At 31.7% G+C, this 27,728-nt stretch overlaps 1 protein-coding gene and 1 long non-coding RNA gene across 3 annotated transcripts; one reads left to right on the forward strand and one right to left on the reverse strand.

The window, feature by feature from the left end:
- The first annotated feature begins 319 nt into the window (after window positions 1-319).
- On the forward strand, window positions 320-8,064 carry LOC148598604 (uncharacterized). Its single transcript, XR_015918533.1, has 4 exons — window positions 320-456; window positions 2,162-2,314; window positions 3,120-3,236; window positions 6,984-8,064. It is a non-coding gene; the product is annotated as an uncharacterized LOC148598604 (long non-coding RNA).
- Window positions 8,065-17,297: 9,233 nt separating this feature from the next.
- On the reverse strand, window positions 17,298-23,724 carry LOC148598605 (caspase-14-like). Of its 2 annotated transcripts, none has more exons than XM_088561419.1 (5): window positions 23,422-23,721; window positions 22,151-22,360; window positions 20,836-21,017; window positions 19,861-19,975; window positions 17,298-17,675 (listed from the first exon to the last, which is right to left on the reverse strand). In XM_088561419.1, the coding sequence occupies exons 1-5, from the start codon at window positions 23,468-23,470 to the stop codon at window positions 17,371-17,373; spliced, it is 861 nt and encodes a 286-aa protein (XP_088417545.1). In that variant the 5' UTR covers window positions 23,471-23,721; the 3' UTR covers window positions 17,298-17,370. The 2 variants fall into 2 exon arrangements, with proteins under 2 accessions (XP_088417545.1, XP_088417546.1); XM_088561420.1 differs by lacking the exon at window positions 17,298-17,675 and adding an exon at window positions 17,682-18,196 and having other exon boundaries at window positions 23,422-23,724.
- Between the last annotated feature and the right edge of the window lie 4,004 nt (window positions 23,725-27,728).

A 27,728-nucleotide genomic window follows, 5' to 3' on the forward strand; every position in this document is an offset into this window, starting at 1 on the left:
TTATAAGTGTGAAGCAACTAATGGAATATTGGATTCTACAGGAAATTCCATTAAAACGGGAAATGTGTCCGTTCAGTTACACGGTAAGACGTTCATTTTCACAACTTCATAATATATCTGCGGTTACACTATGACAAATGCATTTAGTTTGAAATAAATATAAAACCTTCGTTTATCTGATATATGAGACATTGTTATTAGATTAACAATTAATACATATCAGAGCCATCTTGTTTTAGTATCTATTAAGTCTAAACTCTTTCTCTCTCTTTCAAACTCAAAGTCTTTTTAATACCGCTGAAAAAATAAACGTCTACGGGAAGAATGTTTTTGTCAAGGGATACAGGATAAGTTTGCAGATAAACCGGTTAGAAGAAAAAGATTTAACAAATTATACTTTCCAGATCGGTAATGATAAAGGATACACAGACTGTAACATAAGTTTAAAAGCCAACGGTAAGGTTAACAGAAACATAGAAAATGTGTATCTTGCAAAACAAAATAAATATTTTTTTGGTTAAGAGTAATGCAAAAATTATAAAATGAGCATATGACAAATGTATTTTATACTAAAAACTTCCTTTAACTACATTTTATCTTATTATTAATTTCATGTTAGCCTGTTCTTAATACATTTGCTTTTTTAAACAGGATTTTAGTTTTGATATGAAAATTAAACACGTCACAGGGAAATCCCTTAAAAGGCTGGTTGTATTATTTGAGTTTATCAAAGCCCTAATGAAATAAGATATGTGTTGACTGTTCAAAACATTTATAGACAACTATATAATACATGTATGACGTGTACATGGCCAGAAATTTAACGACTTTGCAATTTAGATTACTTCATTCATACACACGATTGCCTCATTTCAAAATATAAACATTTCCAATAAAAGTTGGTTTCTAAATAACGGTAATAAAAATACCGTAGCGTCATCAGTGGGATACTTCTAATATGTCAAAGCCCAAGTATCTAGCTTTAACGTGAAAATAGGATACAAAGACGATCAACAGATACACAATGCAGCGAAACGAATAAAAATATATTACATATAGAAATATAAAGATAAGGAAAAAAGAAAAAAAAAAAAAAAAAAAAAACCACTAAAATAGTTGCAATATGAACTTCCACAAAAAAGCTAGGAATGAAATCAAGCACTCCGGAAGGGTAAGAATGTCCTGCTCCATAAGCATAACGCGTCATTTTGTTAGTGAGTATTACCTGGAAATAGTCTAGCTGCAGTAATGCAGCTCCCCGACTCAAGTCACATAGGGGTCCTTTTAAAACAATGTTCATTTGGGCAATATAATTAATCTAAACAAGGAACCATGACGTCATTTATACAGGATGGTGGACAATGATCAGAAAAGACAAAACTAAACATAGTAAACTTGGGAAAATACCAATTATATCTGAAAAGGTTTATTCTATTTATTAGAGAATTGTTATAGATAAGTGGTTTTTAGAAGTGTCTTAAAATATGTCGTCAAATGTCGATGTTTTCGGTCGAGGCTGACTAGATTTCATATAGTATTCTTTGTAGTTCATATAAGACTAAAAGCAAACATTCATATCTTACATAACCACAAGTATACAAAAATATAGTAATAAAACAACAAAAAATAAAACAACAAAAACAAACAAGCAAGAATCTAACATGAAACAAAAACGGGACACACACACACACATATATACACACACGTGAATAAAAAAATCGCTCCCCCCCAACAAAAAAAAAAAAAATAAAAAAAATCGGTTTAAAACTAGAGCTGTATGATACACTTCAAATATGAATGTTTGAATTGTCCCACATGTTTAATTTCTTACATAAGATATTACGTCATTATAAATGCACAAAACTGGTAGAAAAAAATATATATATCTATAACTGAACAGTATTATATTGCGTAAATGTATTTATCCACAGTCTAATAGTTTTTATACAATTTTTAATACATGTACATGAAAACAGTAGAAACATTTATGACATGTACTGTACATGTATCCCCAATCTTTTGAAATATAACCATTCACAGGTTAAATCCACTTAATCGTGTTTATTTTAGTCTGCTGTCGAGAATGCTTGAATGTTTTTGAGCCTGTAAGGTACAAAAGAGTATCTTATCGGAAATGTATACATGTCTCGTTACATTTTAGGCCACATTAAAGATGATTAGTTGTTTATTGCGCTTGAATCTGAAGCACAATCAATCTTCTGTCAATATCTTCCTTTGGCGATCATCAGAGAAACAGATAAAGGCATGGTTATGTCTGAAGTTGAGACAAAGTATGTGGTTGTGGACAACGGAGGTAGGAAAATCCTTATACATCTCATCTTTAAGGAATGCAAATAATTGTCTACACAAGTTAAGGAGAAACCCTTATTATTCGCGATGATATGGAGTAAACTATTAATAATTCACCCGGGGTCCAAAACGATGCAAACAGACAAATAATACGTATAAAAGATACCTAAATCCTATGCACCGTGTATAATGTTCGTCCCGTTTATTACCTATAACAAAAAAACAATCAATATCATTTATATCGTTAAATATTCAGCCAATATTAAGTCAGAGGTCAGTTTCAAGAAAACACTACACCAATCACTCAAAGTATAAATATTCAGCCAATATTAAGTATAATATATCTGTATTGCAATCCTACATTATATAGGAGACGTTTATATAGTAAGCGTTTGTTTACAAACGTTTAAATGTCAAGAATGTAGAATGTGAAGTTTTGGTATTAAAGTTTCAAAAAGCATCTTTTTGACAACAATAAGATGTACTCATACAATGAAGTCAGAGATCAGTTTAAAAAAAAACACTACACCAATCACTCAAAGTGTCTAAACTGGTCTTCAAAACGAGTTAATATTCTTTATTATTCATTTCCAACAACTAAATGATGACATACACATAATACACAATGGTCTGTCATCGAATGTCAAATGTAACATGACTTAATTGTCTGACTTTTATCTTTGTGCTGTGGATTAAGCAGTCAAACAAATAGACACTTAAACTATTTTAACAACTGAAAAAAAGAAGGATAAAGAAAATGATTTCACTGCTAACTCGTGAATATGAAATAAGTTTTTACATTTATACAGGAGGAACTGTGATATTGCACTACACGAGAAACTCACTGAAGGAAATTTAAAAGAGCTATGCCGTGTGTCAGGTGCAGACTGAGGTGAAATGTCCGTCAAGCTTTCGTCCATGTCTTGGTAAGCTTAGTAGGTGCACTACTGCTATCATCACTAAAGAATAAAAATCCTATTGCTTTTCTTGATTTAATTCGTGAGTTCGAGGCCGTGAAGAGGATAGTTGGGTCGGATGATGATGACATTATATTAATGCCAAAATATCTACATCGGTATACCATTTTAAAACGTCAGAAACACTACATTAATTATTTATATTTACATTTCGAACAAGTAAAGTGTCAACTTAAATTAATTTATACTTGCATATCGACTCAGTATCACTCGTCCAAATTAGATTTTAGATCGCAAAATTGATGTTATCCACCTTATTATTGTTAGTTAACAAACATTTGTTTGTAAGGGACTTAACGGCGTTAATGACAATACCATACCCAGTTTATCGAAATAGTTTTTGTTTGTTACAAATGAACCAGTCAATTAGACATCTTGCTAGACAACACATTAAGTTATATGGATATAATATTAACCCATTTTAAACCACATATAGTATAGTTCAGCTATATTTTCTTTCAACAACATTGTTACAAAAGTTGAATGGAAAGAGTTTTGTATAAATACATATTTCATAAAACGGTTCCTGACAAATAAGCTAATTTGTGTCATTGTATTATTAATATTATCATAACATAATTGAAAAAAGTAGAACACAATGCACTTGATAAAATTCAAAACCGTGTCAGCGTGAAGATAAACGTAGGGTTGCATTCGTCTGACCGCTACAATATTTGTTCTCTTGATTTCTTTTTAACCACTAGGTCCATACTCCTCGCCGATGGTATCATCAGTGTGGATATTTTATGCGAAATATTTCTGAAAATAGAATAGAGTTATTCATCTTTGTCTTTTTTCATTGAAGAGTTTGTCGGTCATTGTGAAAATACATTACGCAAAAAATCCTCATCTAACGCAAAATTTTTCACACTCGAAAATAAACCACTCATATCATGGTATTAACAAGAGGAATGGATGAAAACTGGCTCAGATCTCGATCAGCTGAATCTGCAAAATGTACCACAAAACTTCTTTCAAAACTTCTATTTTTTTGTCCTCACAGCTGGCAAAGAGGGTCTAGAGTCTTACTACGGCACTCGTTATTCCCGAAGTAGTATTAATTTAATGTGGATCCTGAAAAATTCGGAAGACCTTCTGGAAACATTAAATTCAAGACTATTATCTGAAAACAATAGAATCACGACGTCAACATTCATACTTCTATGCCCATTCAAAATTCCTACTAAAAACAGTATACATCGTTGTTACTGCAGAATAGACGTAGTACCGAGTAAAGATTCCTCATGCTTTGAAAAAAAAATATTACAGAAGGAATATCGTTTAGGTAGATGCTTTGATGTCAGTTTTGGCTATTTGATGCCGTATTATCGTTAAACAATTCTAATGTCGGGGTTTATATATTTTCGTCTCTACCCGTAATAATTTGAGATAAAGTATACTGTGATGGCATCCTAATATCTTGACCTACACATAGAGATCAATAGAAACGACAAACTGCTTACCAAATTATACGACAAACGCGATGAGTTTCATTTTATTGAAAAGTGTCAATTTTCATTTCATCTAGATCTGTTGCAGAACATTTTTCATATCACAACTCATACGTTATGTAAAAGCTTGACGTAACTACGCAGACTTTTGTACCGTGCTAGCTATAAAAACTCTTAGGCTTCGTGAAAAGGGTTATGCTGCTACAAGATTGGTCGTCATCATGAACTCGTAGATCATAACGGTGTATCCAACTACACCAGGATCACCGATTTATTCTTCGGGTTATAGCTTTTCTTTTCTCTTTCGTCTACCTCGGATATGACTTTTTATGAGCAACTGGACGGGTGTGTCTAAAAAGAGCAGAGGATGCTTACGTCTTGTCTTTATCCCTACTTGCATACCAATTATTTCCGTTAGAATCTGGGTTCTCTTGATTACTGTTGACCTTATTCTCAGATTTCTACTTAAAAAATCGGTAAGGATGATATGGAACAGTCCGGTTAAAGAGAGATTCTAACTATTGGTTTTAGCTATTTGTAGTTTTTTAATTGTTTGTGTCGTATGATTGCTCTTCGTGAGTTGTCCTTTCGATGTTCTTGAAGTTATTTTACCCGAGAAAAAACATTTGACATTGCTGTTTTATTTAATTTCTTAAACACACACACACACACACACACACACACACACACACAGAGAGAAAGAACAAAACAAAATTAGCCATAGAAGAAACCTACAAAAAAATAAAAGAAAGAAACATAACTCCGGCATTGTGAAATCTGTAAAATAACTGTAACATATCCGGAAAAAAAATCAATTCTAAAATTTATTGGATATGTTATGTATCACTATTGACATGCCTACGTCACTGAATGATTGCCTTTGTGATAAAAATAGCAAGAACTCAAAGCCGGTGTTGTACGATTATATTCCCACATATCATATCAGTTATTGATTGAATGTTCCCTGTATAATAAGGTTTGATCATTCCTACTGTGAAATAAACTTGGTAATATTATTATCCGACTTTCTAGTGCCAAAACGTCAAGACACGAATATCAATACGCCAGTCCTAAACTTTTAATAAATATTAAAAACAGCAAAACATTATGGAGAAAACTATTGATAATAGATAGGATAATCCATTGGTAATCGTGAATAACGAAAATATAATAACTTTTTTTTTTGAGTACTCGTACAAATTTTGACATTTTTTTGCACTCGGCACATGAAATCATGCTTTGGTTTTTCATTCTTTTCAGTCAGGTATGCTATTGGTATGCTGATAATTGAAATGCCTAACATTGAAATTATACTCCTTACATGAGATAGTTTGTAATTTGCCTTACAGGAAAAAACAATCAATTACCAACTACCAGATTTATCACAATTGTGTTTTTAATTCTAACTACTTAACTTCAAACTTGATCTTTGCATAAATACTTTTAGTAGCACTAAATGTTTAACCGACAAAACAATCCTAATTTCGGGGATTTGATACATCGCATCTACCCAAAAGAACTTGAGATAAAGGATACTACAGACACTGTGAAATCAGCCTCATATCTTGGCCAACACTTCGAAGTCGATGGTAAAGGAAAACTATTGACCAAACTTTACGACAAAAGGAATGACTTTTCATTCAAAATTGGCAACTTTCCTTTCATCTGTGGCAACATCCATTCAGCACCTGCGTATGGAGTGTTCATATCACAACTCATACGTCATGTCGGAGCTTGCCGAGACTACGCACACTTTTGTATCGCGCTAGATTTCTAACAAATAGGTTTCTGGAACAGGGTTACAAGATTGACGTCATCACTACAAAAGTTTTATGATCGTCGTCATGATCTCGTGGATCGTTACGGTGTATTCATCTGCGCCATTAAAACTGAGTTGTTCAACGTGTCATAGTTTCCCATCCCTTTTTCGTCTACCCCGAACATTGCTTTTTATGAGCAACTTGGCGGGTGTTTCTAGAAAAGCAGATGCCGCTTACTCTACCGATGCACCTGATCCATGCTCCCAGATTTTAGTGGAGTCCGAGTTGCTCATTTGCTTTTGCTCTTTTGTATGTATGATTTTAGTTACTTTATGTTCTTTGTTGTGTATGTCTGTTTTCCATGTCTGGTCTTTAGCCCTTGATTACATTCTTTTGATTACCGCTATAACCTTGGTTCCCTTAATTACTCTTTGAAAATAGGGATATTTACTTCCTAAAATTCATTTCGAGGTTTGTATGGTTAGGTGGAACAGACATCCATGACGAGGTGGGCTGGAAATGGGTGGACCCAGAGAGACAAATGACCATCGTATTTTGGTATCCTATCGGACCACAACCTAACGACGCTCGCACTGGTAGTTTATGTTTTTGGAAAAGCGGCTTTGGATATATGTGGGCGGACGACCTTTGCACCTATAAGAAAATGATAATCTGTGGAAGATATGTATTCGACTTGTTATTTAAAATTGAAAAAAATATCGGCAAAAAATAGCGAAGCGTTAGAAGTAGGATATAATTAAAGAAAAAAAAAAAAAAACGCACGTAGATATTTTTAAATCTTTTAGATGGAATTCGTCAAGCATTGTTCAAGTTTTTTTTAATTTTCCAACTAAGGATTTTATCATTTTGTTTTCATTTTACAGGTGAAGTCCCGACTGTAGAACATCACAAAAACCAACAAGAGTGCACACGAAAAAATGATCAGAAATGCATGAAAATTTGCATCTAACGATCGTATACAACACAAAACTATATATTGAAAACAGTATTTTTTCTGTACTAATGATTTTGTGTAAATTACAATAAAGTCAGCAACGAAAAAAAGAGAAAACCCTTTTTTTTTGTTATCATGTCACTCCTTTTTTACTTACTTATTGTAAGAACATACTTCATTAAGCATTGGTATCAATAGAAGACATCATTATTTTTGTTTGTTTAGACAGATTATTAAATTTTTTTTTTCGGATTTTCAGGGTTCGGTTTAATAGTTTTCAGGTTTTTAATGTACTCATTTTATATTTTTACTTTTAAAGGAAAAGTAAACAATAGTTTTTGGTTCACAGCAAAAACCAAATGGGTTATTGCCATAACCATGTATCATTAACAATATGCTTGCACATTCACTTTACATATTTGGCACTGTGAGTTGTACTAAAAACAAGCTAAAAGAAACAGGTTTTATACGTATGATTGCACTTATCATGGGTTTATAGCAATATGCCGTGATTATGTTTAATTCATCTTACAAATGGTTCATAATTATAAGATATTATAATGTTAGTGCTGTTCTCTGTATGAATCAGACAGTTGAAAAATAATGGTGTAAAACATGAAGTCTTATATAAAAATTTATCTGAAATTACATTTATTTCTTTTTGAAGTGTTAATTATTCGAGATATAGATTATAGGAAATGCATTGCATTGTTTCAACCAAGTAAGATAACTCACTTACCCTCTATCATTTGTAACTTTAAGCTCACTTATTTGCATCCTCTTCCACCTAAGGCAAACAAACTGCCAATTCGTTAGACTTCAAACTATGTTGTCATTTTGAAAATTCGTTTTTTTTTTTTTTTTTTGGGGGGGGGGTTTTGCATGAATCATTTTTCTTCAATTTTGCCTGATTATAACAGATTCCAGCGCCAAAGCTGTCAGTTTTCATGATTTGGTCATATGCACATGTACATACTAACCTTGATGATAGGGACATACTTTTTAATCTGCTTTGAACGTTGCAGATTTATAAAACCTTTCAAATGTAGTGTATAAAATCTGCGTTTATGTTTTATTTATATATCTCGTCTACTGCTTTCACGTTCGTAACTTTGTATTTTGGAATATGAAACCTAAATTGTTCCCGCGCTAGCAACACTGTATTCTTATCACCAGCAGTCCCTAGGTATTGATGAAGATTGATTTATTGATCATGGTTTAATCTCATTTTGGAGGGTACATCATGAATTTCAGGACGATAACAATGGACCAATTAAATAGACCTGCTCTGTACCAGTACGACATACTGATCCGGGATTTTATTGCGATGGCTCATAAGCATATTGTAGGCATGGCATCCCAATCGGAGCCATTGATCTGTCTCCGGTTAAACAGTCGTTAATCTATCCTTAAAATAACGCATGCTTGAAAATGAATCAATGACTCACAATTTTAAAGCGTTTGCCGTGACTTGGCTGAGGATCGTAGAATACAAAGATATGGAAGTTAATGACACATAAAGTTATTATTTACATAGTTCTATCTCATAACATTTATGAGGTTATTTTACCATTGCACATGTATCATCAAACTTCCTTTGTTTTTCGTAAAACATCTATCGAGTAGCTCTAAAAAATCGATTCTCATTGTGCAGATAGTATGCCAAAACGATCCACAGGTTCATGATGACGACCATAAAGCTTCTGTAGTGATGACTTCAATCCCTATGCAACATAATCTGTTCAAAAGCCTCATGTTAGAAGCCAAGTGCAGTAAATGAAGTCGTCGTAGTTACGGCAAGCTCTATTATAACGTATGAGTTGTGACATGAAAACTCCATACGCAAGTGCTGAAGGGGTGTTGCCACAGATGAAATGAAAGTTGACAATACGAAATGAAAAATTATTGCGTTTGTCGTATAGTTTTTTTTAAATAGATTTCCTTTTCGATCGATCTCTTAGTGTAGGTCAAGGCTGACTTCACAGTGTCTGTAGGATCCTTTATCACAATATTTGTGGGGTAGATGCACGGAATAAAACCGCCAAAAAGGATTTTTAATGATAATACGTCATCAATATAGCGGAAACTCAGATCAAACTTAAAAAAAAACATTATTTATAATATATATTCAAATATTCAATTATTGTTTATTCCTTCCTTCATAAAACTGGAATAGCCGTAATAAGGTGCCCTTTAAATGACATTAATTGGATTTCTACTATAGGAACAGTGTTATACAAAATGCATATGGTAAAGTAGATACTTAAAAGGAGTAAATCTTAATGCATATTTTGTGAAAAAAAGCCAGTATTCAATGGATTCAGATTTGAGATGGGATAATTCAAATAAATGGTAGCATTACATTGTAACGACAAATAATTGTTAATTTCATGGAAGTGTTACTTAAAAAAACATATATTTCATGTTCTTTGTTGTGTGTGTCTATTTTCCATGTCTAGTTTTTGTCCCATGATTACACCTTTTTGACTTCCGCTTGATTCTTGGTTCTCTTGATCACTTTTACACAATTACTCTTTGCTACTACTTCTATAACCTTGTTTCCCTTGATTACTCTATCGAACACTCACACAATTTTACGGGCCAATGTTCAGTACATGATGAATGTCGTTACTGAGTTATGTGGGAAATAGTTTAAAGCGTTAATAAAGACAAGTTGCATGTCAAGAGCGTGCTTGCATTCTGAATCTGAGGCAAAACGAGTACAACTTAATTAAATGTGGGCAGAACAAAACAATGTATCATATCGTGAAGATCAAATGTTAGCTTGGAAAAGGTTATATAGCGACCACGTGATGAAATATTTAAAGAAAATTGACGTTATAGAAAGGAAACACTATTTACAACATATGTTTTTCATATGATTAGGACCACCACGAAAAACATACAAAACATTTTTGACTATCGAATTATTCCGTGAATAACTATTAAATATACAAAATAGAGTATTCATTTTCTCAATTAGATTTTATATACATATAAAAAAATGTATGTTTTTATCTTTTTTTCGAATGACATGATTTTATGTATTTTAACCACTCTGGTCCTTAACATAAATTGATAAATTTCAAATTAAGGTAAGAATAAAATTACCAAACACAGATCCTATCCATGTTCAAGTCAAGTCCAAAATAAATAGGATATAATAGATATAACATCAACTGAGTAGCTGGAGCCGCAACGGTCCTGACTTGTTACCGGCACTTCAAACAAATAGAGTGCTGAATCTAGGTTTTACAGTGCGCAAAACCCCCGTCGTCTATTTCAGCGTGAATATACTGGTAGTAATTAAATAACATTAACATGTTATAATCGACAAATCAGTGGTGATATTAGTACAACAAAATAATTAAAAAAAACAAAACAAATATTACTTGTTTGAGAAGAAACTGAGTATTTTTAAACTAATGACTGATACATGAAAAAAGGAATTGGTAAGGGACCTTTTGAGATACATTGCCTCATACCCCTGATTCAGGAGTCTGTTACGCAGATATTTATGGCGTTTAAAGAAATCAGAGCACTTAGTACTCGCTCTAGCGTAATGCAAGATTATTCAAGGGAACCAAGGTTACAGCGTAATCAAAAGAATGTAATCCAGGGACAAACACCAGACATGGAAAACCGACAAACACAACAAAGAACATGAAGTAACTAAAATCATACATACAAAGTAACAAAAGCAAATGAACAACTTGGACTCCACTGAAAACTGGGAGCGTGGACCAGGTTCACCGGTAGGGTAACAATTGTAAAATATTAAAATCATAATTTGACCACTGGGGTACAAATATTCTTTTTGACCTACCCATAGCAATCTAACATAATGTAATTACAGCACTGTTCGTCTATAGATTTCCAAAAGGTTAGGGGTATCATACCACAAAACAAAACAAAAAAACAAACATTATTATTACAAAGAACGGGATATTCCTGATTAGAGGACAAAGACTTAACACAAAAAATCCTGGACTCCTCTAATAACGTTAGTATCGACATAGTACACCGGCAGTGCAAACAATTTAGGGAGTGTAACGATGGCTTTAAAAAAAGTACACACCTCTAGAGCCTAGGTAATAGAATAAACTTGATACAGAATTGGTGTGTGCTTGATAGTTGTAAATTACATAAACATTTGCTATAAAAACATTTGAAATGAAATATTAATGCGTAAAACAATAGCATTTCGGTCATGATCATCTTAGTAGGTAAGAATACATACAACAGCCTAACTACTTTGAAATATGACAACACATTCAATATATATAATCGTATAATCAATGATCAGTTTGTCACGTTGATGGGAATGGTTTACCATTAAGTACTTAAACATAAGAAATGTTGCATAATGACGTTCATGTTAAACATAATATTGGTAATACCTTTATCATTATCTCTTTTATGTTTGATTGATTAAAGGTAAGCCATTGCTCTATTCGAATTAAGATAAGATACCTATATACATAGAAAGTTTCATTTTTTTTATAAAACATCTTATTTTGTAGTTAACAGGTTTCGGCAGGCTGTATTGTTTTATTACACGAGACAGAGCTTGAATATGTTTCCTCTCCTTGTTAATTTGGAGTAAACCAGTTAAGTTAGATCATGGTCTTCCTTTTTTGAGTTGATCAGAGATTTATCCTTAAAACATGTATATACCATAAAAAAATGCAATATTAATAAGAATTGTATTTCTGTATTTATATAAAGACATATAGGTGAAGATGTACCTAATTTTTTTTTATTTTCTTTTCCAGGCAACAATATTGTATTACAGTGATAGCTAGGATGAATGTAAATTGTTGTGGACAAATTTATTATCATTATTATTTATATTATGCAAAAGTAATCAAGGGAAACAAGATTCAAGCGGAAATCAAATGAATGTGATCCAGGGATAAATAGCAGACATAGACAACAGACATATACAACAGAGAACATAAAGTATCTAAAATAATATGTACAAAGTTACAGGAGTAAATGAGCAACTCGGACCAGGTTCACAGGCATGGTAAGCGTTCTCTACTATTATAATAACTCAAATAGATGCAATATGTTTTGAGTATTGTCGTTCTTGTTTGGGAACATTATCAAAATTTCAAACATTACTACAGAACAAAAAAAAAATAAAATAATATAAAAACAAATAATGACACAGAACTTATTACATGCAGGATAGATTAATTGGTTGAATGATATTGATTTGTAAATTAGGTTAAAAGCCTGAAGGTGAATAATATTACAGGATTATACCATCAGATCCATTTGGAATAAAACGTTTGTGTTTGTTTGTTTGTTCGTTTTTGCTTGTTTCTGTTATTTTTGTTATTTGTTTCGGTTGTGTTTTTTTTGGAATATTTTGTCTATGTCTCTATTTATATTTTAACAGCATGTAATTTGAATTTCCAGCTTCAGCCTTGTAGACTTAGTTATATAATTTGTAATCGAAAGTAATATTTTTGTCTTTGGTTTTGTTTTCACAATCCAGACAGTCTATTATTTTTCATTTATCTTATCATCAATATGTTTAATATTTGCCTATACCAAAATTTCTTTACTACGTTTATTCATTGACTATAGAAAAACATGAAATAAATTATAAATTGCATTAGCACAATTTGAAATATGAAATATATAACGAGTTATTAACCACTGCTGATATGTCAAAAAATGAAACCGCCCCCCCCCAAAAAAAAAAAAAAAAAAAAAAAATGCAAATAATAAAAAAGTAAACGCTCACAGTTTTGAATTATCAAAATGAAGTTTCTCGTTAATTTGAATATGGTGAAGGTAGTGTTTTTCCATCATATTTCCATTGTTTGTGTTTTCGTGAGCAACGTTTGTTTATGCACAGCTACATCATACATGTAACTCAGTACCGCTACATATTGATAATAAATGTATATGTGTAACTCAAATGTATGAGATTTTCTTCTTTTTACTTTTGAATTACTGCTTTCTGTTTTTAGTTTGCCATCATAGATTAATTATTTTGAAATCGCCTAGTTTTGGAATTGTCAAAACCAGATTTGAAAATTATACATTCTGGATCATTGCCGGAAACGTCATAATTTCGCTTTTTTATCAACTTTGAGTTTCACAACTTATTCCAAAGAAAGAGACAATATATGCGTGTAGCACTAGTACTCCATACCTCTACGGAAAATATCATCCTCTTTTTGTCGGCCTGAATCTAATTCCAATTACCGCATTAGTGATTTTAATCGTGGTTCTATACGCATTCGGTAGTCATTTATATGGAAAAGATTTATAAAAAGCGTTCCGATAAATATAGAAAGCATAGGAAGAATTATATGGCACCGAAAAGACATAGTAGACTTTCCATTTCAAAACATAAAATCAATTCACAAAAAAGGTTGTGATGAACCCGTACCATTAAGTGTTGATACAGTTTCAATAGCCTCTCTTGTTGGGTGGGATAAAGGTAAAGAAAGAAATGAAAAACACGTGATTTACAAACACAACGCCAAGCCAAAAAAAACGTCGTAGTTCATGGTACGAGGAAATCGAATTTAGATTTGACGCTTCTGCGTCCTTGTGTGATGGATTGCAAGTAGCGAAATGTAATGTTCATCAACTTCAAAAAAAAAGGAAGTCATATTAAATGAAAGTAAGGTGAAAACTAAACCAACAGTTATAAACAAGATAATTCACGAAAACGCATGTGAAACACGACGGATGAACATTTTGGATCAAAAAATGAGTATAAGGTCATGGGAAATGAGAGCATTGTTCACATATCTATTAATAGCAAAACAAACAGTTGTTCTTACTGGTCCAGTAATCTACTACTTTTGGAAGAATATTGTGACAGGAAAACCTTCTAGTCTGCAGTTTAGGTTTTAACTGTTATACCCTTACGTTTTTGCAAGTTTTATCAATATCTTTCTTCATACTTGGACATTTAAAGAAATTGATCAGATGACGGATATTTGTACTATTTCTTTCGCGTGATAACCTAAATATATAGAGGTACTTCGAACCAAAAAGAGACCACACAGTGAAAAAAAAATGGTTTTGAAGGATACAAGCATTCGAAAGACGTCTCCAAGCATTCAAATATGTAAAGGGATTCTATAATGCTGTCATTTAATACTGAAGTAACCAGTTCAAGTTTTTGTTCGCCTGTCGACAACAAATTACTCCGGTATAAATGAGTAACCTGTCCGTAATGAAAATGAAAGTCATATATAGAGGATTTATGTGCCTTTCATTTAACTATATTGTTATAATGTTTTTTGATGATGATTTGATATACACTTAATGATATTTTAAAGCCACTGTTTATCGTTCATAAATAGTATATAGAATCACCGAAACATCATTGCATATAAGCTTACATCTACAGTATACAGGGATATGTGTACGGTATATATCAAAAACTGAAAATGAGCTACGTCGAATCAGGAAGGATATCACATCATATTTTAATTTCTTTGAAATTCTAAATAGTTCAATATAATCCAGCCACATTGTCAATGACCTATAATTTAACGTGATGTTTTAGGAAAGCCCCCTAACTACTTTTTAGTACGTAACTACTTAAATATCTAAAAAAAAAGTCTTGCATGTACAAATGGGAAAAGACAAAATGCGCTATCGATTGATGACGTTGACAGTATTGATTTGCGTTAAAAATTGTTAAAATTATTAACAACAAATTTAATTTGTTAGTTAGATTATTCGATATAATGGATTTGGGTCGGTTTACATTGCAATATAAACCACTTTGCTTTATCATGTATATTAAGCGTAACCCGATCCAAAGTCGTTTAATAAATATGCAATAATCTAACAAACAAGTGTAAATAATCCTTTAATATTTTAAGTCTACATGTCACGTCAGATTTGCGATATAATTTTCATGCAGTCCCACATTTTTCATGTTAAAAAATACATATTTAACACGATCCTACTAAAAAGCCTTATGTCTTTCTTGTATTTAAGGACTATTTAAATCCCATTTGTTTTGATTTTGAGTTTTACGTAATAGGACATTGACGATAAATATGTAGAAAAAAAATTCGTTGCTTGTCTTCAAATGCATACACTAAATAATTTCGCTTGAAATGGCACCTTAAGATTTTATTAAGATATATTGCACACAATGATCCAACAATTGTCAGTAATTATGGTTTCACGTTTTAAAATAAATGTATTGTTTGCCCCTTTATCATTCATATGGCTGCAATGGAAGCGAAACGGGGAAACGAACTTTGACCTTCAGAAAGAATGATTAAATATCACTTGGTTTGGCGAAAAAAGAGGTGTCTGATAAGGTCAAATTAAGAAAAGTATTAAAGCAAATAAAGCAAATTCCGATACCCTTCTCTTACGTAAGTTGCTTTTACAGCTAGAATCTTATCGTCTCAGAAATAATCGAAGGCTAAGGAATGCGACTTGCTGGGCTTGCATGCACCCAATTACGGCAACTATATGGTCTAACATACATATAAAATGGTACTGGCATTATACATATGCAAACGGTACATGACTATAAACAAATGTAACCCTAAAAGCAATGAATTTAATATTAAGTATAATAGGTAAATAAACACTATACACGATTAAATTTAAGATTTCTATAGCCTGGTGTGCATGTCTGTTTTCTATGTCTGGTCTTTGTCCCTGGATTACATTTTATTATTACCGTCATAACCTATGTTACTTTGAATACTTTTTCAATAGCTAGAAGAGTTTACCTGTGACATAAGTTGAAGGTATGAGTTTCATTTAGGCGAATTAAGTAATCGTCGATTTCAAGTTCGGACTTAAAGCATAAAGTAATTAAAATCATACATGCAAAGTAACAAAAGCAAGTGAGCAAATCGGACTGCACTAAAAACTGGGAGTATGGACCAGGTGCACCGGTAGGGTAAGTGTCCTCTGCTTTTCTAGAAACATCACCGAGTTGCGCATAAAAAGTCAAGTCCGGGGTAGACAGACGAGGAAAGGAAAACTCGTTGAATAAATCAATTTTGAAAACTACAGAAAAGAAGCAAAAGCTTTTTACCAGTGCCAAAGATGACCATAAACCTTAAAAAAACTTTTGATAGTTAAGTAGAGCTCTAAAAACAAACTCAATAAAACAATTATCTTCAATCGATGATAGTATATCACTTGTAAATATAAAGTATATTCATTTTAACCGCTCAAGTAGAACAGTTACAGATATTACACGTTATTTGGAATAATCAGAAGGGATAACATATCCGTTTGGTTATATTGTCATTGAACTTAATATAAGCAGATGTTGAACTCAAATGAAAGAAACAAAGTGCCCACAGACAGACAAAATAACAGCCCGAATACAACTAAAGCTAGGAAGTTTCCCGGAATGGTAGGCTGTTTTCGTAACTAAAAGATGTAAGTAAGTCGGAGAAAATATACGATTTGTATCGTTCTTGTTGCTGAAATTTAAGCAGTCTCAGGTTACGGTATTCTTAAAAAATACGATAGATGTACATACATTCGTTCACGTAAGGAACGTTTGCTGGTGACCATGGAGCAGATTTGCCATCAGCCTGAATTATCCTGATATTGATTTAAAAGACTTTTCATTTTGATGAGTTGTTTCGTGCTCGAAACGATCACAAAACAATTTATCGCAATGAAGAGTTTTGTAATTCTTTATCATGACGCATTCTTGTGCTGGCTGACCATATGTAACCATCAAACTGAATTGAAAAAAACTTACCGAGCCGTGTCTATAAACTGACATTTTAGATTATGTTTATTTGAATATCTACTTAAAAGGTTTTTACCTTTTTATCAGGCGTTGCGTCAACGTAAATGAATAAATTAATTAATTGAATGAATTTTATTCTAATAAATTAATAAATTTTAATAAAAGGAAAATATAACAAACATGTTCTTTATCAATTAGTTGGTTCTTTAATTCTCTGATTGAAGTAGAATTCCTCCCTCAGCTGTGACGTACATACCGGTAGACTTGGCTGTTTGCTAAGTTCTTTTCTATTTTCCCTGTCTTCAAACTTTCGATTACGTATTCTCTCGATATAAGGTATAATTTCGTTGTTAACCTGTGTTGCCAATTCATGTATCTCCGTATCAGGTTTGCTAATTAGTATATTACAGACGGTTTGAATAAACTTCGAGCCTTGTGTTATATCCCATCGAAGTTCAATACTTTCTTGTGACCAATTATACAATTCAATGGCTCCTAAAGATAAATAACAGATGGTGTTAAGTTAAACAATAACATATCAATGTTATCGTATATGACACCGGATATACATTTTGCATTATGAACGATTATTCAAGGGAACCAAGGTTCCAGCGGTAATCAAAAGAATATTTTCCAGGAACAAAGACTAGCAATGGGAAATAGACAAACATAAAAAAGAACATAAAGCAATTAAATCCATACATACAAAGTAACAAAAGCAAATGAACAACTTGGACTCCACTAAAAACTGGAAGCATGGACTAGGCTGCTTTTCTAGAAACACCCGCCGAGTAAAACAGTCATGTCTGGAGTAGACGAAAGAGGAAAAAAACTATGACACGTTGAACAAATACTTTTTTTCTGGTGCAGATGGATACACTGTAACGATCCACGAGTTCACGATGATGATCATAAAACTTCTGTAGTGATGACTTCAATCTTGTAGCAACATAACCTGTGAAACATAACCCATGAAACTTTGACCATTCTTCATGCCAGATTTTGACCTTTTTCCACTAAAATAACAAAATGGCATTAAATTAATTGAAGCAATTTACGAGTATGCAATGACAACTGACTCAGCCTGCGAGTGACAACAATCAGGTTGATAATTCATAAAGGTCTTGCTACCATTCTAGATCACCTTTAACCTTTAACATTTGTTGTTTATTATTGTACTTATGTTACTCCATCAGTTTCTCATTAGGTGTACAAGATGGTCGACTTTTTTATGTGCTTAAGTCGTATTCAAAATTATTTTTGTGACTCCTGTTTGTACCATCTGTATGTACAAAAGGTCCATCCTCAGACAAAGCCATTCAATGTATGGTTAATGGTTATAACGGTTATATAGGCTGCACATGGAATCACTTTCGCAATCCCATACTAAACCCAAATACAAAATCAATATTAAAAGATTTCATTCCAAAATCACTACCTCCTTTACAAAATGCACATTCCAAGTCTCCAACCGCCATAGGAAATCCACATCCCAAATCCCCATCAACCATATGAAATTCACGCATTTGAAGCCCTCATCAGCCAAATGAAATTCTGATTCAAAGTCCCCATCTGCTATGCTAAATCCACATTATACTCCCGACCTTAGTACAAAATTCATATTCCAAGTCCTCTTTCCGTAATCATCACCAAACCTTAATGTACCACAGGATGATAAATTTACCCATTTTAAAAAAAAACATGCCATTCATAAGTAAAAGAAAAGTAAAAGAAATATGACAGACAGACAAAAAATGTATAAAGAAAGATGTTTTGATTAACTTAAAAGTGTAGCTAATTGATTATATGCAATAGACTTTGCATTGATTAATCATAAAAACAACAGCAGTTTCGTTTTTAACCTTTTGTCATAGTTGTTACAAGGACGGGGGTTACAATTAAAAAGAGTAATCAAGGGAACCGAGGTTATAGCGGTAATCAAAATAATGTAATCCAGGGACAAAGACCAGACATGGAAAACAGACATACACAACAAAGAACATACAGTAACTAAAATCATACATACAAAGTAACAAAAGCAGATGAGCAACTCGGACTCCACTAAAAACTAGAAGCATAGACCAGGTGCACCGGTAGGGTAAGCGTCCTCAGCTTTTCTAGAAACATCCGCCGAGTTGGTCATAAAAAGTCAAGTCCGGGGTGGACAAACGAGGAAAGGAAAACTATGACCCGTTGAATAAATAAGTTTTCATGGTGCTGATGGATACATCATAACGATCCACGAGTTCATGATGACGTCCATGAAACTTCTGTAATGATGACTTCAATCTTGTAGCAACATAACCCTGTTTCAGAAGCCTATTAAACTGATGAATTTGGTTTATTTTAAATGATCAATATAGTTAATATGCAGAGGAATAAGGAGCCATTCAAATTTACATACTGTCACCTATTCGAATTTTCATATGTACAAAATTACTACTTTTTAACTGTTGGCCAGAATATTTAGTACTAATTATAATATTATATATCGGAAACTAAATTGCTAACAATTACATTCAAACAGTTTCATGCACACTCACAAATACTCACACACACGTTAAAATCGAGAATCCCTGATGAATTTTACTTTAAGTATATAATTATTGAATTTATAACGTACGTTTTATCAATAAAAGATGCTTATCTCATATTTAATTAAAATAACTCTTTGAATTACCCGGGATGTAACTTTGATAAATGAAGATATCGGCCATTTCTGGTATAAATACATCGACTCCACTTGTATATCCAAATTGACTTGGATCTGTTAGATGAATGGCATCATCATCTGACTTCAAAAGAAAAGATAGAAAAAGATATACAGAAGAAAGGTACCAAAGCCCTTCGAATACGGAAATACAAATAAACAATAAATGAAACATTAGTATTCATTTTACTATTGTAAATAAAAAGAAACAAAGTTAATTGAGTACAATTAAAATGCCATATTTGTTCCATTTACAAGGCCATTACTGGGGCTGTAGTACAATAGTCATATTCTGTTTTAATTTATTTCCACCGATTTTTTAAAGTTAATTCAGATGCTGTAGTGGTTTATTCTTGAACAAAATCAAGATTCGATATAGTGTACTCTAAAATCAAGGCTTTGAGATTTGCTTTTCTCGACTTTAATAGAGATTTTACTATTGCTCGGAATAACAAAACATGTATTAGCTGTTCGTTTCAGAAAGTTGTCAAAGGTAACATGTCCCGTCATTTCAATTTTACATATGTGCATAATTGTACTATTGTTTTCATTAATGCAATCTATGAAGTATACCCATATTTATACTTGTTTTATTTGAGTAGTAAAAATGCATTGAAGGTTAATTAAGAAATGATTTACGGTTACTGACCAAATATAACTTCTTGTGGTGGCGTAACAAAAGTAACATTGTATTGAAGTTGACAGGAGGATGTTGTTTGCTTATTATAAAAACTGTTGTGTTTTTTTTCTTGTTTGAAACATCGATTTTGTTCAGCATCAAGACAAAAACAGTGCACTGCCTCGACGAAAACTTTCTTTGATATATGAGTTCGGCTCAAACTGTAGAAAATGCTTGACACAGCCTCGCATTGCCATGCGGTTCTCCAATCATCGGTTTTATGTCAAGTCAATGCAAAGTTATTGATTATTGAGAAATCACAGTACCTGTATTATGAATATCTTTGGCTTTCCTCTGAGGCCAGAACAACTCTCGTTGTTGAAAATATGGACAATTTCATCTATTGAAATATCATCTCCCTCTACATCCTTAAAGCAACCATGTGATCCGTGACTGAGAATAACACATAAGAAAAAATCGACATCTTTTATATATTCTTTGTTTTCACCTAAAACGAGATAGATAATTGTATACTTATAATTGTGAATGTATTAGAAAAATCTCTTACGTCATAGTTGCCAAGTTCCTGGAAGCCTTACAAATAAGATAAAAGACTGCAACAGACATGCACATGTTTAAGTTAAAGGCCACAACTGAGGAAAAAAATTGACTGAAATAGAATAAAACCTTAATCAATATTTTCTTTATATATTTTAAAAATCAAGACGATAGATTTATAAAGTACGTATACGGACAACTGAACATTTTATCAAAACTATATTATTTCAAAGGCTTTTCAAAGGGTAAAGGTCAAAGACTACATAATTGATGCAAGTATGAAAACCAATCAATCTTATTACTGTCTGGGATTTGTTTTGTTATTAGGCGTTTAAAAAAGGATGTAAAATGACCAAATGGGGAATGGCCTCTTTGACCCTTTATTATCAAACAGTTAAGGTCACGATCCAAAAATCAATCCAAGTCTTGATTTTTCGTGGCGCTTTTTGTACATATTAAAAGTGATATAAACAATTTTACAAAAAATATAAACTAGAAATCATAGGAATGCTTCTTTCAATCCACTGTTTGTCCCGGATTTCTTGATCAGTTTAAGAGTAATTAAGGAAAACAAAATTCCATCAGAAATAAACATAATGTAATTCACGGACAAAGACGAGCAATTGACATAAAAGAACATAACCAAAATAATACATACAAAGTAACAAAATTAAATTAGCAACTCGGACTCCAAGCAAATATCAAGCCAATATCTAAAAATCACTCCAAAACTTCCTTGTTCCTTTCTTAAATGACAACAAATAGATACATTGTCTGTTACTCAAGTATATAATTGTCTGGATACCTCTTATTAGCTTTCAAAACCCAAATAGTTTAAGATACTACCCAATATCACTCAAAATATGTTATTTTTCAATTTACAATTTTAAATGGATCTACTCATTTATACTCAAGTTATTAACTTGACACAAAAATGATAACGAACGCCGGACAATGGCGGCATCATATGCAAAATGTTTGTAAATAACAGTGGAAAAGGTATTCTCTTGTCGCAAAAATATCATTTTTTTAAATCCAAGAAATATCTTCCAATCATTATATTACATACTGAATTATACTCACGTAACTCTATTAAACCATCTAGAATACATTTCTTTTTCGAATTTTTAAACATAGTATTTGGGGGGTCAAAAGATAATTTGTTGAAGACTTCCGTCAACCTGGTTACGTCTTTTTCTTGTGATTCTCTACTATAGTCATAAGAACTAATAGAAATAATCACAGGTTTACAGTGTCGTTTCTGGGTTAAGCTGTATAACTTCATTATCGAACCTGCATATAAAGATAATAAAATACTTTTGTTAATGTTGTACTTAAATTGAAATTAATAATACCTTATAATTTAGTGTAAAGAGTTTTGTAACCTCCTTATATTTTAATCATCAATATCTGGTGTGTAATGTACATTTTTCCGAACTATGTGTACTTCGCATACGGTAAAGGGTTACACTGCTTAATCAGCAAATTGATGTCAGCTACCAAAGATGTTTAACATGTTTTGTGCACACCATATTGAGGCGAGCATTAGCTAACGAGTCATTATTTTGGTAACACTCATAGCGACTTCCAATAATAAAATACGGATTAAATAGGGATCTGTATGTTAAATGTTAAAACGGTATGTGCCCTCCTCGAACGTGTACAGTTGTCGATGATTTGTATTTATATTCTTTAAGAAAATTGGATACAGAATTAAGCATGGCATAAACAATTTAAAAACGTTTTTTTTTACTCATCTTCATTCGAATTTATTGTGATGTAATTGACAGTATTGAGCATAGCATTAACATGTAATATATGTTTACATGTTGAATGTTTATTGTTGCATGAAATATGCAACCGTTCCGCCCATAAACAAAAAAAAAACAAACAAACAAACAAACAAAAAACAAAATTAAACAAAAACAAAAAAAACAAAAACAAAACAAAACAAAAACAAATAAAGGCACAAAACGAATTACTCCTATTTTTACATGAATTTCTTGACTTAAATTTTTGTTTGTATGTCGCCATGATAGTTGTGACACTGAAGATGTACGTATACATGGGATTAATCATTGATATAACATTTAGTAACATTGGTACTAATTTAAAATTTAACTCCCTGTTAAAAAGAAACACATAAGTTTTGCTATTGATTACATCGACGATTGCACAGGTCTACATGACCAATGACACAACATTAGTCAAGCGTACATGTACATATTAACCAGGAAAATCACTTTAGTTTCAAAGTAAAACTAATTTAAAATATATACAAATTAATGTGTTTGTTCAATAGGTCAGGGAACATTCTCATTTCAAAGTATTTATACCTTGAAATATTTACTTACCAGCCTGATCTTTCAGTAGCTTTAAATCCCTTCCTGCGTGTTTATCCATTAGATATAAATATTAACATGACACCTTGGCTATTTAAATATATCTACACGTAGATCTAAATATAACATACATACAATTGTGAAGAACACTAATTTTCCATCAATAGTTATATTTTTGTATTTCGTGTGTATAACCTCATCATTTATCGATATATAGATTATAATTCTCTTTTATGTTGTTTGTTCGTGTAAATTCACAATTACAGGTTGGAAATTCCTAATCTAAAATAGAGACATGATTGTCTACATAATACACACATGCATTATGTAGAAAATCATGTATCTATTTTTATTTTAGGAATTGCCAATCTGTATTTGTGTATATTTATTGTATTGATTACCAAAATTTGGTTCAATAATTTTGTTGATTATAGAATATTGGACATGATAATAAAGGATCGGACATTTGATAAATCCTTATTACCAAAAATTAAAGTTTAAATAAAACAAATGTATAACAACTGACATGCTTTTATATTTTAAACAATCTTTTCATTTTCTATACACAGTTTTCACAAAATATAAACACCAATGTAAGATTCCTGCATATTGAACATTCGCAAAAACAAAAAGTAATGCAATACAAAACATTCTACTTGTTCATATGATTCCAATGATATGTTGATCAATTTAATGGATGAAAAAGATGAAACTTTCAATTTTTAAAAACCTGACAAGCTTTTCCGCGAACAAAACATAAGTTATCTATCTTTGAATCTTCATAACAGTTTTGAAATCTTTATTGTTTGTTTAACCAAAAGAAATTGATATACCTAATTGGATTTCGGAAATCAACATTTTGTTAAAGATGAACAGAACTAATTTTTTAACTGAAGTTCCATGCGGAACAAAACAAATGCCTCCCTAGTTCGTAACTTATTATGGATGACATTAATACAAAAAAAAAAAAAAATCATGACATGATGCACCCGTGATTCAATCACCATCAGCTCCAGACCGGCACTACATCCAAACTATTCAGAAGATTAATATAAAAAAAATCAAATACATCAATGTACAAAAAATATGAAGCTAAATCCAGCTTCGACCAAAGAATATCAAACACATATAACTTTTATGTTCAATGAATAGAATGGAGCTTTAGCAAATTAAGTGTACATGAAATTACTTTATTGACTTTTTTATATCTATTAATTAATCTGAAATAACTTTACATATACACATTACACATTCATTAAAACACACAAATATACATACTGGACTCGAAAAAAAAAACATCAAGAATTTCCAATTATTGAATGTATCTCTTATTCAAAGTTTGTTTGTTTATTTTTTTAAATATCAACAGCAGTGAAAAAAAAAACTGCTCTTAGTGTTAATATTCCCTTTTTAGCAATCGGTCATACCAAGGGAATATAACATATCTAGGGGCCCAAAAATTTTCTGTTTCATATAAATCATTATTTATTTACCAGAATATAAATCTAAGCTTCTATGATATTTGACATTTTCTCTTATATCAGTCATACATGTTACAGTCATATTTATATATATATATATATGATTTTGCTATAATAAGCAACAAATTAAAGAACAAATTTTCGACTGTGTATCAAAGTAACACAAAGTTTTTCTCCAAATTTAAATTAACAAATATTTTCAGCAGAATTACAAAGAAGTTTTCTAGACATTACCAACAATCATTGAATCAATGATATATAAGCTGAGTCAGAGAAGTATGATATTTGGCTGGTAGATACAAAAACGATACACATGAAAGTTCACACCTTTCAGAACAATTTTAATCGATGGGTGAAATAAAAGGAATGAATTTTCAAATTAATTCAATCATTTGTTCTACACATATCTTGTTTGTGCAACTGGTACCTGCTTCCATTGTATAGTGGAGTCCGTAATGCTCATCCATTTTTTCTTGTTTTATGTTTACGTGTCATGTTTGTCATTTTATGTTCTTTGTTGTAAGTGTCTGTTTTATTTGTCTATTTGCTATCCTTGAAATGTATTCTTTTCGTTACAATTCGAAAACTAGATGTCCCACTACCCTCTCTATCTTAATCTTTATAGTAATTTTTCGTAATATATATTCTATATGTGTGTGCACACATGGACAGGCACAATGATTCATTCATTGATGATTGTTATTGTTCGGTAACATACATTAGGGCGCACGTGGCGAATGCTACTGATTATGAGTGAAAGTGATTTTTATAAAATATATTTTTTTCATTAAATAGTACGTTTACTATCTTTATCAAATATTAATTTGATGTTAATTCAGGCTACTGAAATAAGTCAAAACAGCTGATACACACTGTAATGCTAATTGTGTTTGTTTACATGATTCAGGTGGACAGTAATTTACACAAACACAGACACTCACACAAACCATGCCCAATAAATCGCGTTCTAATCATTTAGCAAATCGACCAAAATTGTGGTCTAAAAGAATTATTCTATATATGCCTTAGACATGTTTCTTTAAAAAAATAATTATATGACCAATTCCACACAAACAATTAAAATATTAAATATTAAATACACCATCAGTATATATATCTGTATGTTGAGTAAAAAGATTTAGCATCCTTTAAATTTTTATTCCTTACGACGTTCTTAAGAAATTCAGTCTCGTATGAATATAAAAACAAATCGACTAGATGAGGAGCACAATTAGTGCCCATTGGAATGCCAACATGATTAATAAAAAAGCTCCTCTAAATGATGACTTACGACTTTTTGTGAAATCGATGCCAGTTTTTTCGGTTTATTCTGAATTTGCCTTAGACATGTTTCGTATAAATAATAATTGCATTATTATTCCCCCCCCCCCAGATTCAAGTACTGCATATGATAATAGGTCAAACAAAGAAAACAATGAAAAATAAAAATCTTTATTAAAAATCTTAATCTGAATATTGATGGGCAGAAATTACAGGTACAACATTTTCAAAACACGCTTTGTAATACAATTAATCTTGAATATATTTCTATTTTCAGTTGTAAAGTACACAGACGACGTTATAGTGATGTCAACTGGCTATGAAAGTCATAGTATATTGCTTACTCATTTTTAGTAATATTTGTTTTCTAAAGGGGTCTTTATGGCAACCAGAATCTAAGAATAAGTCACTAACTTCCCTTGAAAAAAACATTGATACCATCGTTTCATTATTTCTTTGTTGTACATCAAAATAGTTTTTAAATTATTCGAACACAAAACTCAAATATGTGTCGGTTGAACAGCCTTTGTTAAAAATCAAATTTCCATCATCCCAAAGCGTGTGTCATTAAATCATTTATTCTGAAAAATTAAAATTAACTCTGTCAACAAAGGAAATAGCAAATGCGATCATTAAGTGCTGTTATACACATATTAGAAAAAAAAAAAACATTCGTTAGAAACAGATCTGCCACATTAAATTATATATATATATAACTGATTGATAGAACATTCCAATTTTTACTTACAGTATTTTTTTCTAAATTTGAATTTGCCTCCCCCATTAATGTCTGATTACTTTACTATGAAACAAAACTTGATATATTTTAATCAGTTTAAAATGTTAAGTCCCTTTCGTTTGGTAAATGGTTATCGTCAATATATCCACCAAATAAACGAGACAACAGAAACAGCCTGTCTTGCATTTTTTTTTTTACCTACATCGCGAATTGACAACAGTGGTCATCTCAGCACTAAGATTTATGATAAAAGAGACGGTTTAAATTTGTTATCATAAATATTCCTTATCTGTGCAGCAATATCCTTCATCTTCTGCATATTTCACAATTGATTCGCTACGCTAGAGGAAGTACTAACTACTCCGATTTCCTTGAACGCCATAAATAGGGTATGAGAAAATATGCTCCTGAAAAGAGCTCTTCCTAAATTCGTTTTTAGATATTAGTTTCTTCTAAAACAATGACTAATGATTCCTTTTTGTTTTTAAATGTTCTTTGTACTCGCTGCTTATTTACCGATTATGACAATATCATGCAAATGTTTTCCAAACACCACAGGTATAGTCACGGTGCAACAGAAAAAGAAGGTTTGGCGCTCTAAAACTTAGATTCAACCCACTAGCCTGTCCGAAGTGCCTCTACCAAGTCAGGACTAATGCAGTACCAGCTGCACCGGAGGTATAATATTTATGTTTGACTTGACTTGATTATGAATCGGATTAGTGTTCGTTAATTTTGTTGTAACCCTAATTTTCAATATATACCATTTGTAGTATAAGATTCATGCTGAATAGAAGCATCAAATAAATTAAATTTTT

The sequence above is a fragment of the Perna viridis genome, chromosome 14, assembly GCF_037379345.1.
Source record: "Perna viridis isolate PV_CMFRI_1.1 ecotype Kerala chromosome 14, ASM3737934v1, whole genome shotgun sequence".
NCBI classification, from domain to species: Eukaryota; Metazoa; Mollusca; class Bivalvia; order Mytilida; family Mytilidae; genus Perna; species Perna viridis.